Source organism: Echeneis naucrates, chromosome 3 (assembly GCF_900963305.1).
Source record: "Echeneis naucrates chromosome 3, fEcheNa1.1, whole genome shotgun sequence".
Classification (NCBI taxonomy): Eukaryota; Metazoa; Chordata; class Actinopteri; order Carangiformes; family Echeneidae; genus Echeneis; species Echeneis naucrates.
In genome coordinates this window covers 16,410,903-16,429,291 of record NC_042513.1, presented here as the reverse complement: position 1 = coordinate 16,429,291, position 18,389 = coordinate 16,410,903, and the positions used below count along the sequence as shown (strand labels likewise).

General features: G+C 42.5%; 1 protein-coding gene across 1 annotated transcript in view; it reads left to right on the top strand.

Annotated features, from left to right (window-relative positions):
• itfg1 (integrin alpha FG-GAP repeat containing 1) overlaps positions 1-17,370 on the top strand; it is a 119,727-nt gene extending 102,357 nt beyond the window's left edge. The window contains exons 15-18 of the mRNA XM_029498554.1: positions 5,763-5,887; positions 9,360-9,442; positions 10,162-10,279; positions 15,766-17,370. Coding sequence (XP_029354414.1) covers positions 5,763-5,887; positions 9,360-9,442; positions 10,162-10,279; positions 15,766-15,825 — 386 coding nt within the window. The 3' untranslated portion in view covers positions 15,826-17,370. The remainder of the gene's footprint in view (positions 1-5,762; positions 5,888-9,359; positions 9,443-10,161; positions 10,280-15,765) is intronic.
• Positions 17,371-18,389: the final 1,019 nt, after the last annotated feature.

The following is an 18,389-nucleotide window of genomic DNA, read 5'->3' as shown; positions in this document are numbered from 1 at the left end:
AATGGCTAGTTAGCTCTTACTTTGGACCATCGTTGCCTAACTGCCTGTTGATCCGTCTCTAAACCTCTGTGTTTAAATGATGAAAAACTCGCATTTGTCTTGATGAATGACACATATAATCAGAGTAAATTCATCTAAACAGGTTAAAATCTACTAATCAAAATATCTTAACAACTATTTGATCAACTGCCATGTTGAAGACATTCATAGTGGCCAGAGGTTGAACCCACATTTCAGTTGTGAGATTAAGTAAAACCTTTATTAAATTTTTTTATCCAGTTTTTTTGATATGTGACCAAATAAACAAATTGACATTGCACCTCAGCTGTATTTTCCACGTTATGTTGACGTTGCGAACATCATACACACCTCATATATTTTCATTTTCATTTTCACATTTTCAGAGCATGCTTTTACCTTGCTGGTGTTAATATGTGTGTGGACGCTGATACCTATGATGTTTTAGACATAAGCAGCTATTTTAGCCATATTCTGTTATAATTGAGAAAATAAAATCCTTTTCTTACTGCAATTATTTCGCTCGTTTTTCCCTTTGATTGCCATTTGATCCTGAAGTTAGGTTATGTTTGTTGTTGGGTTTTGTTTTTTTTTTTTAATGTCTGAGTAAGATAAGAATATCAAAGTGAGGTACAACATGGCTTTATCGACTAAGAACAAGAAATTTGGTGCACCTTCATATGTGCTGTTTGTATTGGGATTTCGCTCATAGAAAAATGGGACAGTGACAGCTCTCTGTGTTCACACACAGGGTCATATCAGGAGCGTCGTCTGGACGCAGCAGTAAATATGCTTTGGTGCAATTCAGAGGCAGAGTGAAGCTGGAGTGAAGGCTAACTGTAAAACCCTCTGGGTACTCTAAGTATGAAGCCACACGCATTCACACACTTTCCCCCAAATCAAGGTCCAGGTCTTGCCACCATTGCATGGACACTGAATTAGGACCCCCAGGCAAAGCAGAGGGGAGGAAGGGGGGGGGGGGGGGGGGGTTGATAAAGGGTGTTTGATGTGTGTACACTTCTTTCCTTCATAGCTCCACCCTCCATATAAGCAATTTGCCACTTTAATCACCATCAGGAGAACAAATGGTTTCTATAGAAACAGGCACTCAGAATTTCTTGAAAATAATTTTTTCTCCTTCGGTTTTAGAGCCCTGAGGAATGGAAGGGAGGGAGCATGTGTTGGCCTGAATGGCAAGCTAACAAAGATTATTACCATATTAGGGATGGGACGGTTCTGGATTTTGATGGTACAATTATCAGCTGTCATTCCTGCCCAATGTTTTTATTAGTTTTTAAAAATATAAAACAACAACACACACACACACTAGTTGTAAACCGCAAAGTGTGGACGTGTTGAACCCTTTGGTGGATTGCTGCCATCCTGAACAATGCTCTGGTCATCCTTTTTATGGCCAATGTACTCCCAGACTAACGATTTCACCTGCTTTTTAGGTGGACAAACATCCCTTACTTCATCTGCCATTGTTGCTGTAGCAGCATTGGCTTCATGGGCAATTTAGAGAATGTAGCTCCCTCAGAGGCATCAATGTCCTCTCTGTATGTCTTTCCCTCACTTTAATATTTCTCACTTCTGTTTGGAGGTAAAGTTTGTCAGCGTCAATATCAGGAAGAGCCTTTAATATTTTGAAATCATTGATTTTGCACTCTCTGACATTCTGCTGTAAGGAAAATGTGAACAGTAATGTGGGAATCAGGAAGTTTATTTCATCTTCGAAAAATGTAAATAATATATCAGTTTTCTAGGATATATTGTATCTAGCAGGTATATGCAATGTTTCAGTCCAATATGACACCTCAGCCAGTGATGACTCAAGATTAGAACAGTCCACTGGATCCTGCAAAACTCAGACAGTAAAGATCACACTGTGGCTGTCAAAGCAGGAATTCAGAAAGAATTCAAAGCCAAAACACAGAGTCTTCCTACTTCTGTGTTTTTGGAGTGTATATAACGCTGAGAAAAAGACACCAGACAAACTTGATCAAGGCTGGTCTTTGCAGAAGCTTATCAACTTTGGAAGGACCCAATAAGAATGTAGTTCGCTGTGTCAAGCTGATGATGACACAGACTTTCCGTTCAGCGACAAGTGACTTTGCAAAGATGATTGAAATTGAAACCTTACAGATATACAGAGTAGTACAAAGTTCTGTTCGTGACTTACAGCAAATGTGTCATTTATATCTCCTCTCTTTCAGCTGCACAAGCAGTTGTTACTTGTTGCAGTATCATAATGTGATCATTAGATAAATGCTCATTATGTTTGTGCACCACACAGCTTAGTTTTTCGTCAACACAAGTCACAAATGTTTAGTAACCACATGCTTTATTGGGATAATTTGGAGCAGCAGCTAGATGAACCTGTCCAGCCTCCCTGCACACATGTAGAATGCTTGTCTTTGTATTGTTGTTGTCTTGTGTCTTTTTCTCCAAACCTTGAAACTAAGCAGCCTTGAGACATGTCTTTCACAATATCAGACATCAGACATTCTCTTATTTTCGAGGCAGAGTTAAGAATAGAGAACGGCCTCACCTATGAGGATGTGATGGTCAGCATGATGTCGAGCCTGATGTGTTCATCATGCTTCAGTCCACTTGGGGATTTCCTCAGTTTTGGGATTTGGCAGCAATAAATGAAATATTCAGATAAAGTAGATAAACTTTATTCTTCCCCTTTTCTGTCGGAGGATCCCTGTCTTTCTGAAAAGCTGTGTTTGCTGTCAGATGTGTGTGTGGGCCACCCTGAGCAATAGTATTTGTATTATTGGCTTGGCTTTTGAAGACTGACTCATTGATTGTAATGCATATTGGACCATGTGTGTTGTTTGAGAGCCGAGCAGTGCACACATACATCCACGCACACCATGGCTAACTGATGGTGCTGCTTTGAATTTGCTTTGTCTCCTGTTAGGTAGATCGTAGGCTGTCAGTCATGTGTGCATGATGGGATTCCCAGCCAGGGCCTCCATGGCTCTGCTATAGGCAGATAGGACGCAAACGCACTAACACACTGTCCCTTGCACACACCCACACACACATACAACAGAGACACTCTGTTAGACTGCTCTGCATAAAACCCTTTTCCAGCCTCCCCATGTTGTGAAATGGCTTTGCTCCAGGCGTGGCCATATTTCCCAGCCAGTCTGCACACACACACACACACACACACACACACACACACACACAGACAGCACCTAGCAGATGCTAAGCCAGGCTCCCAGCTGACGACGTAACCCTGCTTGATCCTCCATCATACACAGACACACACAACCTCTCAGGCCCACTCCACCCTGCTGAGTGGCCAGGTGCAAGCCACCCACCTCTTGCCTACTGAAGGGGAGCAGCAGTCTGTCAAGAACATCCAACCAAGGCTGGATTAAAGGTCCAATCCCCACAAAAATCCTGTTCTGCTCTGTCCAGCCCAGTGGACAGGTTTCAGAGAACTAGGAGCCAGTGGATTGATTTAAATGGCTTCCCCTGCTGGATTCATCTCAAAGCAACGCTGTTAATGCAGTATTTCAGCGTCATTTTAGTCGGTCTGTCACCTGATCAGTGGATTTCAACAAAACCAGAAGTGAAATTACCATAATGGCCACTTCATGATGTATAATAAAAGCAGGAGTATAGGGTGAGGGGGGTTTGGGCTATTTTCTGATCGTGGAGAGAAACACAGCTCTTTCACTGGTGGTTAGTTGTTCAGCTCCAGTCATTGCATTACCTTCACATCCTCACACTGCCTTTCTCTGTTAGCAGGCAAACGACCTGACTGCCGAGAGGGCTTGAGTTTTGGTCGCATTCAAAACCTCACACAGAGATATAATAGTGGGTTTGTATGTTTGCTTGCTTGCTTTGTTTTGTTTGTTTTGCTTTCTGTGGACAGCAGCTAAACTCTATCTTCATGCTGGCTTTGTGTTTTTTTGGTGTTGGGGTCTGTGTTGCTGCCCTTCTCTTTTTCACCCCCCTGTTTATTTGCATCCTTATGTTGATAAGGATGTCTGTGTGACTTGAATTAGATTTAGAAAGTGGAAATCTTTTTATCTTGTTCTTTCTTGTTCTTTTTTTTTTTTTTTTTTTTTTTTACTGAACTAGTATAATGCAGATATTAAAGAAAATGGAGAGCGCGAGAGATGCAAAACTGTTGCTGTGCTCCTCTTGGCCTGCAATACGCAGTCCATCCACATTAGTTCTGATCACTGTCTGCCTCGAGGCTTTCTCTCTCCTCTCCCATCCCTCCTTCTCTTGCTCTCTCTCTCTCCCTCTCTTTGTTTACCACATAGAGGTTGATTTATGTCGGCTGCACTTGGCAGAGTTGGGTGGCGTGGGCGAGATACAGCAGCTGAAGGGGAGGGGGTACGAGCAGTAGGCAGGAGAAGAAGGGGAAGCAAAATGAGTCAGGCCGAATCAAAGTGATGTATCAGGGGAGATGAGAGAGAGGAGCAAGGAGGAGGAAACAAGAGACTGAGGGTTGGATGAGAATGATAAGTAAGGGGGGATCCAAAACGGGATGGATGGGGGATATTGGGTGAGGAAGGAGGTAGAGGTGTTGCACTGGTCCAAGGTGTCTCCTTGTATCATTTATGAAGTTTCTTGATATCAGAATTCAAGGTCTCACGCTGCAGTCCCTCTGGCTTCTGTTGTGCGTTCCTTACTTCTCATTATTCTTTTCATGTCCAGATAGTGACAGTCATGGACAGGATGGATTCGCTCAGAGCTGATTGCTTTGCGTTAGGGAAAACTTTAATGGTCTCTTTAGGAAGGTAGAGCCACTAGAGCCACACTAGCACAAGATCAGTCACGAAAATGGGGGCAATGTTTATAGTTCAGTCCACAGTACTGTGCAGTCGGCAATGAATAAAGAAATGCAAATCTTACAGGCAGCAACACTGTATATTTATGAGAGAGCTGTAAGTTGAGAAAAACAATTAAAAAGATCAATTAAAAAGAAGACGTACTGATATGTAACGGCACAGTGGCATAGTGGTTACTGCTGTCACCCCACAACAAGAAGGTTGCGGGTTCGGTTCTGGGGCCTTTCTGTGCGGAGTGTGCGGGTTCCCACAGCGTCTGCATGGGTTTCCTCCGTTCTAACACATGTGCAGGGCTTGAGGTGAGAATTGATAAGTAACCAGCACTTTTGTTACCTTTTTTCAAGAAGACATACTCAGATTCTCAGACATACTCTGCTTTGAATTTAAACCAAGCCTTTGTGTCCACTTCAATGATAAGTCAGTATGTTTGGTTTGCTGGCATTACAAACGTTCCCTAAGTATCTGTTCATAAAGCAGCCTACAGGAAAATCTGAAGTTTGACCAGATAATGAGAGTGATGTGCTCATCAAAGTGATTTGAACAGTTTTGACCAATTCAGCAATTCGAGCAATTCCCCTAACCCTAACCAACTAAAGGTACAGGTCATTGCCAGAGAACAAATTCTGGGCAGGTCAAAGTCTGTGTAATCCAGTCTTTGGAGACCATTAGCTTTTAGACCAATGCGTTTAATAGTTCCTGAAGTATTTCAGGTACATCAGTTGTGCCCAAGGTCAGACTCTTTGACACACCAACACTTTCAGTCTATGAGCAACATTTTCACAGTTAAAAGTCAGACAGAAAAATGTCTGTTAGACATTAGACACTTTATCTATCCTGGGGTCTCATTATATTTTGAGTACAATGCATCTTTTCACTGCTGCTAAAAATCTTACCTATTCTCTCTCAACCTTCTTGCAGCTGGGCAGTTGAGCCAGTCAGCTCACTTCTCCCTCCAGCTGCCTTACACTGTGCTGGGCCTTGGACGCAGCGCCAACTTCCTGGACCACCTTTACGTTGGCATCCCCCGGGAGCCTGGAGAGACGGTGAGGAAATATGAGAGGGTTAAATTACCTTGACAGCCTGCAGCACCCTTTTAGAGAAGCTGCAGAAGAAATGGTGTTTACCCCAACCAAACTAAACCCTTTCAACACACTGGCTGCAAATTGCATCAAAATTATAAAAGGCTTATTAACGCATGTGCAATGCGTGTCATAGGCCAAATGAAGTCATTTCTGAGCATCATAACCTGAGAATAACAGTACATGGCAGAGATGGCTGGTGTCTACGCAGTAAATCTGGGAGAAAAAAAAAATCAGTCAGAGATGAGCAAGAACGACCAGAGGATCAGGATGTTAAGAAGTGGAAAATTTTCTGAGAAAAAATTAAATGATGGCCCGATTCATGGTAGGAAAAATTCTAACCGTTTTAAAGCGGAGGGCAAAATGATTTTGTTTTTTTTTTCTTTTCTACTGCTACAGGATTTAATTCATAATAGGATGGATGTTACCCATTTCTTCCAGGGATTATGAGGCTATATTGAAGAGTGTTAAATGAAGATTCAGAGAAGATTTTCCTCTTACAATTTTCTCATCAAATTAGAAACGATGAACAGAAAGATCAGCATCCCCCTAATCTAACAGAGATATTTAATTCATCAGTCGGTGTTTTCCTATTTTTTTTTAAGCACCAGTTAACAAAACAAATGTGTGATAGCTGGAGTTTATGTTAGTTGACAAATGATCTGCTCAAAATGTTTGCAGGAGTGTGGGAGAGTTCTGTCTGTTTTTTTTACTCATTTATTTTAAATGAATGATCAACAGACACACACAGTGCTCTTAAATATCTATGGCAATCTTTGGCTTATTTATGGACCTTGTTAATTGCAGGCTGTTTTACTTTTGTTGCCATTTCATTTGTTTGAGTTCTCACAGTAAAACTCCTTTTGATCACAGTCAGTTGAGGTGTGCCTGAATATGAAAAATACCAACAGTTATTTATTTATTTATACCAACAATTTTACTTCAAATGCATCTTTACTTAACAATGACTGGACTTTTTTTTCAGCCACATTGTTACACTACCTCAAATATCAGCTCTCCTCACTTCAGCTCTCTCAGGGTTAATCTCCATCTCTGTTTTCTCTCACTTTTTCCCTCTCTCACATACACACACACACGTTGTACTTGTCACACTGAATACTAGGCACGAGAGGGTCCTTTTTTCCCTACTGTGTGGTACCAAGGTCTTTCTCAAGCAGCTGATTACAATTGCAGATTGCTCGGTCCGTGGCTCAGAAACTGTAGTGCACCAAGAACACTCAGAAAAGCTACTTTGTTGTCCCCCTTTCCACATATGCTCCCTCTTTTCTGATGCAAAGAAAAGCGATCTCTCTTTTCCCCATTTTTCCTCAGACTCGCCCATTCCCTTTCCAAAGTGAATTAATGAATGCCTAAAGATTCAGCCCATTATGGAAAGATTTTTTTTTTTTTTTTTTGGGGGGGGGGCAACTAACTCCATCAGATTTACCTGTAATGAGGAGGAGAAGCTGCAGAATACTCTTAAGGAACAAGAACAAAGAAATATTTGAAAAATCCTGTACCCTACACCACCCTGCTCAGTCGGCAGGTTTGGATCTTTCTGGTTGTCAAGTGTCTTGATCAATCTCTCTCTCATTTCTGTTATGTGTCTCTCTGTCTTTATTTCTGTCCCTCTGCCACTCTCTCACCATCCTTCCTGCTGTGCCCTTAACAATTTTCCCTCCTAAGAGCGAGTTCCTGCCCGCTGTTTCACAGAAGGAGAGGTTTTATAAAATCTACTTGGATATCTTCCATCTTCTGTCCAATCATTGCTCTCGTTTGTTCACCCCCTCCCAGTCTTTCTCTGTTAGTCTCTGTCGTCCTGTTCACTTATCTTCCACCCAGGGGATTCCCTTTGCTGCTCAGAGTGGTTTACTTCACTAATCAGTCTCTCACTTGTCACTCTCACTCCCTCCTTCACCCTCCATCTCTGTAGCCATCTCCCTCGCTCACTCATAGTGTGCTAGTTCTCCTGGCTTTGAACCAGAGTGTCTCTCTTTCTCTCTGAAGACTTCGGAACACTTTTCACTTCCAAACAGCCAGATCGGATCTGCTCCCAGGCAGCAGCAGTAGTGGAGGCTGACTCGTCTCCCGCTCTGCTCCCCCGCCAGTTGCCGTACCGCAACGGCAGCGCTTTCCAAGAGCTAAGGGACAGGGCTGGCGGCAAGAATGTGCTCGTTATGTAAAAAGCAACTCCATTCCTGCACACTCATTCAAAATAGCTGCAAGATGTCGTTCCTCTTAATTGATGAAGAACAGAGAGCTCTAATTAAAGAGCAGGGGCACCTCCACATGATGCCAAATGTTTAAGTGGAATTGTAAATTCCTCCTAGCTACAAGTTTGATTAGCGCTGTAAAAAGCATCAATGTTTTCATCCCTCTCAATGACCCTGTGAACTCTTAACCCCAAATGAGCCTGAGCATACTCTCGATGCCTTAGCAGGCACAAGGCAGATATCAAACGCTGTTGTATCCAGAGCTCTAACACAGTCTGCGTCCACATCTTATATCGGATGTTGTCTTCGAATGCTCAGCCTTAAGGCAGCAAACTAAAAACTTGGCAAAGTGAAAAAGCTGTCTACTAGGAAGCTGCAAACAAATGTCTCTAAATGAATTGCAGTTTAAACCTACAGCGGTTAGTTTTTCATTTTGAAAGAGTGTGATGTAACTAATGTGGTGTGAACAGTTAACATGTGAAAGCACAGCTAGTTATGTGATTGTGATGAAGGCCCAGGCTGGAGAAGAGAGATCCCAGCAAAGGTGGGGCAGCATGAGTTTATGTTTATGATTTGGCCATTTTCTCTCTCTTCTTTTTGCCAGTTTCTTCAGATGTGATCTTCCTTTTTTTCACATGAACCCACACTGTCACTGGTTGACAAGTCCCTCTGTATTCTTGTTATAGGCAATAATGAAGTTTGTCATTACTGAGCTGCTTGAAAAAATTGTTGTGACAGTAATTACCCCAAATCACCTCAGAGTTTGTGTTTGCTTTTTACATAATTGCGAACACGCACTCAGGCAGTGGCTCCAGTTTCCTCCAATGTATTCTGCCTTCAAAGTTTGCTTCAGTGCTGCCATAATAAGTCAACTTACAGGATGCGAAAAGATGATTTATATTTTACCAGGACAGAGACCGAGATAATAACTTGCTGATGGTTGGACCCTCACAGCAAACAACCACAGTGGCACACCACATAAATATACTTTTCTATACCTCCACAGGCACAGTCACACCAGGAAAACTTTGTTTCTCCCCAAAGCGACAGTAATTTATTTCAAGGAGCAGGTTGTCTGTGTCATAAAGGCACAGCTTAAAATAGCCACTCCACAGTAGCTGAGACAAACCATGGGACTCCATTACTCTATTACCCAGAGGGCTTAACATACATATTGTGAGTGCGTGTCTTTTATGGAAATCTGTTTTCTCTCTCATTTGCAGGACATAAGGAAGCAGGAGTGGACGGCCATCATTCCCAACTCTCAGCTCATCGTCATCCCCTTCCCACACAACAAACCTCGCAGGTACAAAAATCTCATCCTCTGGGATTTCACAGGGTATAAACAGCTCATATGTGCCCATTTTCATCGCTCACAGCAGTGCCACTTTTTTTCTGGAGGACTCATTGACACATGTTCCCATGGATACCATTGTACACTTTAACCACCTCATCTGATTTCATACAGTCCAGCTACCATTGCCTGAGCTCAGTATAGTTTCATGGTGTGTCTTGACAAAACCATGCCCAGATGTGTGTGCCAGTTCACGCATGCTCACACACTTCATGTGTTTTCATGTTATCTCATGGTTCACATGTATCTCCAATGCCAGGAAGAGCTCCAGATGGCTGTTCAACACTGACAAACACACATACACCCTCGTCTATATAGCAACATAACACTGGGTGTATTCACCAGTGAAATGAGACTTCACAGGCAAAAAGCAGGTGCGTTGGTATTCCTCTGACAAACACTATGAGTTAGCAGATTGTGAACTGATGAATTTAATATATCAGAGGTGGTTAGGTACTGGAATTATTTAAATACCAGACACCGAGCAGAGCGCCACTGGGTTCACCTGTGAAAACAATGGCATATGCATTCATTAATTTCAGCTTAATTAGATCACATCTCTACTAATGTGTGCCGTTCGCTAATTACATAGTTTTTCTGCCTAATAAAACATAAAACAACATATGGCAAAGTTTCATTTGGGTCTTTTTTCTTTCTCTCTCTCTTTTTAGTTGGAGTGCTAAACTGTACCTGACTCCTAGCAACAGTGTGTTGCTGACGGCCATTGCACTGATCGGAGTGTGTGTTTTCATCCTTGTCATTATTGGCATCCTTCACTGGCAAGAGAAGGTCAGGACGCTAACACGCGCATGCACACACACAATGCCTGAGTTAATGCTCACCTCTTCCTGCTGATTTACTACTTAAAATTTGGATTGAGATAGCGTGTCTGTGTGTGTGTGTGAGAGAGAAAGTGAGCGTAAGAGTGTGTGTGTGTGTGTGTGTGTGTGTGTGTGTGTGTGTGTGTGTGTGTGTGTGTGTGTGTGAGAGAAAGCGAGCAGATTGGTCACAACCAGCAGCAGATGGTTGTGACCAATCTGCCCTCCCACTGAGACATGTATACACACTTTCTCTCTCTCTTTCTCTTGCTCTCTGGGTCACCACCTGGAAGAACTTTCAGCTATAATGGCCTGCTTCTGTCTCGTCTCCTGTGCATTGCAGCCATAATGTCTGCCAGGGAGAAATGCATGTTTCTGTGTGTTTTTTGTGTCAGCTCCAAGTGGTGCTATTGTTGTTGGAGTTACACACACAGAGTACAGTCAGTGCAAAATGTACCCTGAGCTACAGTAGTCAAGGAAAAACAATCGCTAACACTGAGTTACACAAATTGACTTCCGTTTGTTCCTTGGATTGCTTTGTTTTCGTCTACACACACGGTGGCAATACTGACTGCTGGGCTGAGCGCTGCAGTAAGTTTCTGGCATCTCCAAGCCTTCTGCCATCTGGCTTAATGGCTGTGTGTGTGTGTGTGTGTGTATGTGTATGTATGTGTGTGTGTTTGCGTGCATGCGTGTGTGCTTGTTTACACACAAAAGCACTGTAATTGCCCTCTTTTTGGGAAACGTGAGTGTAAGTATCTGCTTTTCTGAATCAACGCTGCATGTGAAAAAAAAAATGGCTGAACCAAATTTCTAGATGCACCATGCAAGCACAGCTGGATGGGAGGGAAAGAAAACTATGTGTGTGTGTGAGAGTTTTATGTGCAGCCTTTTTAGGGCAATTGAATAAGAAGTTAACTGCAAAGAAAGCAAAGACAATTGGTTGTTTGGTATAACCTGTTAATACACTTAATTTTTCATGTTTGGATAATGTATGCAGCTCAGCAAATTTCCTATTTTAAGCGTGGGGAGTTCCTAGACTGAACCTTTGTCACCAGTCACTGAACATTATCCAAGCTAAAAAAAAATCCAAACTGAAGCAGACACCAAAAATGTCTACTCTAAATTCAGATCACTGTGATTTTGATATGATGGTAATAATCTCTAAACTTTTCTGTATCTGATTTAACCAGTCTGTGAGTGTTCAGGCTCAAACTGTTCACACCTCTGAAGCTCAGCTGTGTTGTGTCTATCTGGTGTGGATGAACTGGCCTATAATACACAACAAGGCGGCTTTTAAAAACATAATCAATCTGGAGGATGTGACTGGCCTGAAAGAGTGAAATAGCACATTTGAACTGAAAGAACAATGTTGTGTAATCTCATGAACCATCCAGATAATCAACTCTGAGTGAATCCTGTATGTGGCTAACATCGCTAACATGCCCCCCTCATATCTCATCTACCCCGTCTCTTTTACTGCGGGACACTCAGTAAGGTCAGGGTGAGCCTGCTGATTGACATTTGGCATTTCTGTGTGTTTGTGCGGCCGCCTCTGGTATTTGCTCTTGTAATAACAAAGTCAGGTGGAGGGCAGAGGCACAGGGCAAGGACGTGCTGTCCTGCCTAACGAGCAAAAGGGGATTTTACACAGCTCCCATGAACTTGTCCAAAACAAATTAGCTGAGGTAATAACAGAGCTCAAACTGAAAGTCATATTTAAAATAGATGGAAAGATATGTCATGACCTAAAATATAAGCCGTCTCCTCAACCTGAGATCCACCATCTTCATGTAGGCCAGATTTAATACGTTAACATTAGAGCCCAGTGAGACTACAGACATGCCTCATTGTAGCTCACCAACTGCTTTCAGACACAGATCCACCACTGCGCCATTGAAACCTTTTGATGGACACAAATCAATGCCTCTGCAGCTTAATGATGATTCAGGACTCAAGATGACAATTTGCTCCTATCCCCTGGACTGCCAATTAGACTCCACCACAGCACAGCCCAGTGGATCAGTTATCCACAGGAAACAACATCCCATCAATCCATCTGCTCCTGAATGAACATGAAGCTGAAAAAGAAAAAAAAAATATATGAATCACTTTGATTGCCAGTGTCTTGGAGGACAAATTAGGAGCTTATTACAAACCAAAACTGAAGGGATAAAGAAATGCAGTAAATGCATTGCACTCCATCTGATTAGTTAGCGTCGAGGAGAAGAAGAGAGGTGAGACAGTCTTCTGAGGGTCGGAGAACAGACTTGGTCCTGTTCACATACAACGTGATCTGCCTTACTTCAGTTTTCAGGCTGAAGTATTGAGGAAGTGAGAAAATTGATGCGTGTTTTCTCTTAAGCCACAGCCCATCAGTAACCTCCTATAACAGATCTAAATGCATTATTGACTTCACTGTCACCAATCTGGATGATGTGGAAACTTTTTTTTTTTAACAAATGGCATCCTCTAAAGTAAGACATGCCTCCACCGTTGGATCCTCATCAAAACTCATCACAGTGTAATGTACTTTCGGAACAGTGGGTGTAGTAAATTAAGTAAATTACTGTTGTTTGTTAGATTATTCATTTTTATAAACAGAAAGTCTTCAACTCTCCTCCTTTTTTACACTTTGTTATGTCAGAGCTTTATGATAAAGTAGAGTTATAAAAATGTTTTAAAAAGTGAAATATTTTGTTGAGAGGAGCACTTCGACTCGCCCATCCCTGAAATGCTTCTACACCTTGAGTGGAGTCCACCTGTGCTTTCTGCAGCTGATTGGACATGAAAGGTTCAGATTTGTCACAGCTGACAGAGCACATCAGAGCAGAAGTCATGAGGAGGGAGGAGCTGCTGCGGAGCTCACAGACAGGACTGTGTCCGACCTCAGATCTAAGGAAGGCTGTATTGAAGGTTCCCAAGAGCACAGTGTCCTCCATCTCTCTTAAATAGAAGAAGTTTCTGTCATCCACAACTCTTCTTATAGCTGCCAGTGGAAATCTAAGCAATCAGAGGAGAAGGACCTTAGTAACAGAGGTGACCAAGGACCTGATGGTCATTCTGGTGGAGCTCCAGAGATCCTGGCCAAGCAGTAAGTCAGGACTGAGTTTTTCCTGTTTAACGCCTTTTGTTGAAAGACGAGAGCTTCGGTGTGGAGTGCAATCTAATTATGACCGTTGATATATATCCATAGCATTCACATGGCCACTGTGTTGGGAAAAAAACGTGTATATAGTTCAAATTACTACACTGTTGGGACCTACACAATCTGCACACCGAGTTTACAAAATGGCTTCCACAGGCCCTGGTCAGCTAGGAGCGCAAAGAAGGAAAACAGAAAGTAAGAAACCTTTCACACCAGGAACACTGGGCAACATGTGACATGGATGGGGCCCCTGGGGGCCAGGGGGTGTTGTGAGGCTGAGGTGGTCTATCTGTCAACATGTTCTCATCTTGACTGGACGCAGCCACCTCCAGCCATCACACCTCCATGTTTGTCTCCACGTTCAGATGATAATACGCGTTTTATCCTTTTATAAACACTTACCTACACAATGAGGGAACACACATGTGTGTTTGTCTGTTTGTGTGTGGTGGAGCTGGTTTCTTGTTACTGCTCTCCATGTTTTCCCTTGTTCTTCTTCTGGAAAAGAAGATGACAGACAACTGAAGCAACTTTTTGTTTTACCTGTGGCTCTATAATTAAACATGAGAAGGTGAACTTCCCCAACAGAAGTCAAACCAAACACTGACTACAACTGTTCTCTGGTATTCACTCAACAAATTTGATCAGTAGGCAACAAAGTGACATTCAGTTTGTTGGTGATGCTGAAAGGAGCCACTGATCCAGCTGAGGGGGGATCAGAGGGGTGTGTTTCAGCTTTGGTGTCCAAACTTTGGCTGAGTTTCAGGAATAACAGTCTACTCACATAGGCAAATGTACACACCAGTGTTCATTATGATACCTAATTTCTGTTTAATTTTGGACTTTTGATGAAAATGGGTTTTGTCGTAGTTTTTGATGTTATGAAATGTTCCTATGTACATTTCATTTTCTGCACTTGGCCTCTCCCAGTCAGTCAGTTTATATCGGCCTCTGTTGTTCTTCCCAAATTGTGTATTGAAACAAACGGACTGTTGTCGCTGGTCAGTCGTCACTGTTGTAGCCACCTGTGCTGTCCAGAGAGAGGGGTTAGCATTGCATTGTCCCCTGACACTTGGATGGATGTCCTCTGGGCACTCCAGTTTGCTCCCACAGTCAAAAGTCATACAGACCGGATTGACTGGCTCTGAATGGTCCACGGTTGTGCGACTGTTAATGTCGATCTGTCTCTGACATCTGTCCATCTTGTGTGTGAAAGGTATGATACCAGGATCGTGGGAGACTTTGGTGCCAGGAGGTCAAACCAGAAAAGGAGAACTGGGTTGGCAGGACAGAGACAGTCACTGCTGTTTTCCGTATCACGTCGGTGATCCCAGATTTCCTGCTCTGAAATCACACACCATCAGACTTTGTTTGGTTCAAGTAAACAAGCGAAGGCGACATAACAAGCGGTTTTATTAACTTCACCGCAGATGGATCGCTTTACAAAACAGGATTATGTGTCGGCGCTGGAACTGAGAGGCAATGTGGTGAAGGGCTGCCCCGCCTCTCGTCCATCATTAACTGGGATTGGTTCTTGCCACCCCACAACCCTGTAGAATAATCACCTTTTAATAACATCTTTTCACTATTCTATGTATTCCATATATTTTTTGACACTTGTTTATTTTTCGGATAAATTTTTCCCATAAATCAGTTTTTAGTTCAAAGACTAAGTAACATGGTCAAGGTCAAGCAGCAGATATACTCTCTGAAAATGACTTGCACTGCCACTCAAATGTTTGGACACACTTTCTCATTCAAATGAATAGGAAAGTGTGTCCAAACTTTTGACTTTTAGTGTATGTTTGAGCTGCATGTAGTGTTTCATGTTGTTGTGTATTTTATAAGATACAATCCATCAATCCTATATTGGTACTGCTCATTCATACAGGATCAGTTGGGGAAAGTGGGTGGAGCCAATCCTACCTGATGTCCACCCTGGACAGGTCACCAGTCCATCACAGGGCCGACATGTAGAAGCAAACAGTTTAGAGTCACTAATAAACCTGTGTGTGCTCGGACTCTCCACAGGGAACCCGCACAGGCACAGGCACAGGGAGAACATGCACACTTCATACAGAAAAGTTAGAAGCCACACTCTCATTGTGGGGCCACCGTTTCACCAGAACAGCGGAGTCCACTGTGTTCATCACTGCAGGCCAAGTTAAAAGATTATGTTGCTGATTGCGAGTCATAGAGCAAAAACTGTGACTGATTATATTTATCTCCCTCTCTCTTTCTTTCTCTCACCTGCTGTCTGCGTGTGTGTGTGTGTTTGTGTGGTTCTCTGTGTTTTTGTGTGTGATCAGAAAGCAGATGATCGTGAGAAGAGGCAGGAAGCTCACCGTTTCCATTTCGACGCCATGTGAAGGAAGAAAATGACGGAACATCTTTTGCACTGCCCTGCCCCCACTTCTCCCCTCCAGATGTCCTCCACACACTCATTTCAAAGGCCAATGAATGGATCCTCATTTGCACCAAAACGTTCTTCTTGGTATTTGGCAGTCCTTGACTCAGATGTGAAACATTTATGTTCCACTTAATTTATTCATTCCAGTGTGTGAAGTACAGGAGCTCCAACAAGACCATGGACACAGACAGAAATCCTAATGGAGATCACTGACAAGTTTAAAGCAGGGATTTCTTTGGACTGGCTGTAGTCAGCGGCACGATCAGGCTTTTCAATAACTTAGATTTCTGCTGAAACTTCCAATAGTTTACTCCAATTGTTTGTTTATACCGGTTCGCTGGAATGAATGCACATAGTATTGAAATGTATGATGTTTCTTGAAAGCCATTTGTATCCTACTGTCCATTGTCTTTGTTTGTTTGAACCACCTCTGGCTTTTTTTTTTTTTTTTTCCTTAGGTATTATTTTAAAATTTTGACTAATGCGAATTGAATTCCTTAATATCAGTCTCAGCTGCAGCAGCTGCGACAGCAACTGGTGCAAAGTGAACAAAAATGAATGCATGGCATCTCCTCTGCCAATCTCAACAGAAATGATGAATGGCTTTTTAGCTTTGCTGAGTGCACATTCATCTTTTTTCACACTGGACTGTACCACAGTGCATCATGGGAGTGCCAAAAGAAAGTTTCACAGTTGCATCCTGCTAATGTCTTATACTACTGCACCAAGGCTCAGTGCGAGCCTAAAAACTCTTACTCTCCTTTGTTTCAAGATGGAGGTTCAATTTCCATGGTGTCTAAAGTTAATTGGGCTGTGCGCTCTGCTGTGTTCAGATAGCTGCTTCACAAGAATGAGCTCATGCCTTTCTAAATGGTTTGCACTTTTTTTTAATTAATGCTTTACTGTAGGTGTATGTATCTTATTTATTAATGGGGTGTTTTTGTGTGTGGATTTAATTTTCAAAGGAATGTTAAAGCTACTAAATGTGCATACTTAGTGAGGCTGAGAATAAAGATTTCTCCCGTTTAAATCAGCCCAGGGTTGGTTGAATTGTGGTTTATTAGACTTCTCTTGTTAATGTTGCATCCTCCTTAAAGCTACTTGTGGAATAAATAGTTACACATTAAGTCCCAGACCGATAATTTACCAGTTAGATGAATTCTTCCCCTGAAACTCCTCTCTAAGACAGTCCTTTGTTTATTTTGGATCAGGGAGGCTAGAAGGAGATTTACACAAAGAATAAATCTTGGATATCTCTACATGCTCCTCGTTATCTAAATGTATAGTAGGTGGAGCAGCACAGAAATTAAACTGCCTTTTATTTCCCAGAGGACCCCTGGAGCCCCGCCCCCCGGCCCAGCACCCCATCTCTGGAGTCGCCCTGCTAAATAATGCATGGCTGGTGGTTACCCTGCTGAATGGTAAATGAGACAATGGTTGTCTGAGGTGTGGTAGTTTTTAAGCTGAGCACAAGTGATGCAGAATATGTATGTCATACTCACACATACAGTATCAACAGTCAGTGTGTGTGTGTGTGTGTGTGTGTGTGTGTGTCCGTGGAGGCATATATGCACACGGACAGAGAGAGAAAGGGGGAGCATGGGGGTCCTACAGTTGGAGAGGGATGTGCGCTACAAGCTGTGTTAAGCTGTACAGAGAAAGCCAGAGCACAACCGGAAATATTATGGTTTAGTTTTAAAAATAAGAGCATTGGGGGAAAAGATGATCATGATCCGGTTGTTTTTCTCATGTTATTGTAACCCAACTCAAAGCTGTAGGCACAACAAATAGTGATTTTTGAGAACATGCATTGAGTCCACAACTTTCTCCTTGGTGCGATATTACCCCCTTTTTAATTTGAAATTATGTTTCCATTATAACTCACCAATATTAACTAAGCTGTCTGAATTGTAACCGTCCAATTAATTTTCCTGTGCCAGAACAATACAAGTCCGAAAAATATTTGAATTCTTTTTGTTTTTACGGTTTGGATTTATTTTTTACATTTTAAAAGAACAGTTGTTCATTATTGATTAGCAATCTTTAAAAGTGTTGCGGTCAATGAGCCTATCAGAAGGGAGGCGCTGAGCCGTCGAACTGGCTGACAGTAAAAAAAATACATCAGATTTCAGGTAAACAGGTAAAACAAGGTTGGATGGTGGATGCAGGTGGACTGAACTTTTGGGCGTGGCTGAGGGGGTTGGAGTGTGTTTGGTTATGACATCACAAAATGACAGAGATTCAGAGAGGTGGTTTCAAGGCTCAGCTTGTGGACGTAGGCTGTGAGTATTTCTCCGTGGCCCAAGACTTCTGATTATTTTACAGCATTGATATAAAACCTCGCCCTGACTTACAATCAAAGACTACATGGAGGTCTTCCTGCGGACTATGTGGCCCTTTGTGTGAGGTTTTATTTTGAAAGCTGTGAACGGAAGCGTGATTTCTTAACTGTGTGCGCTCGTGACGAGCCTCTCATTGATGTGAGCAGCGCCCACGGCTTAAATGAGCCTCTTCAGGAGCGTT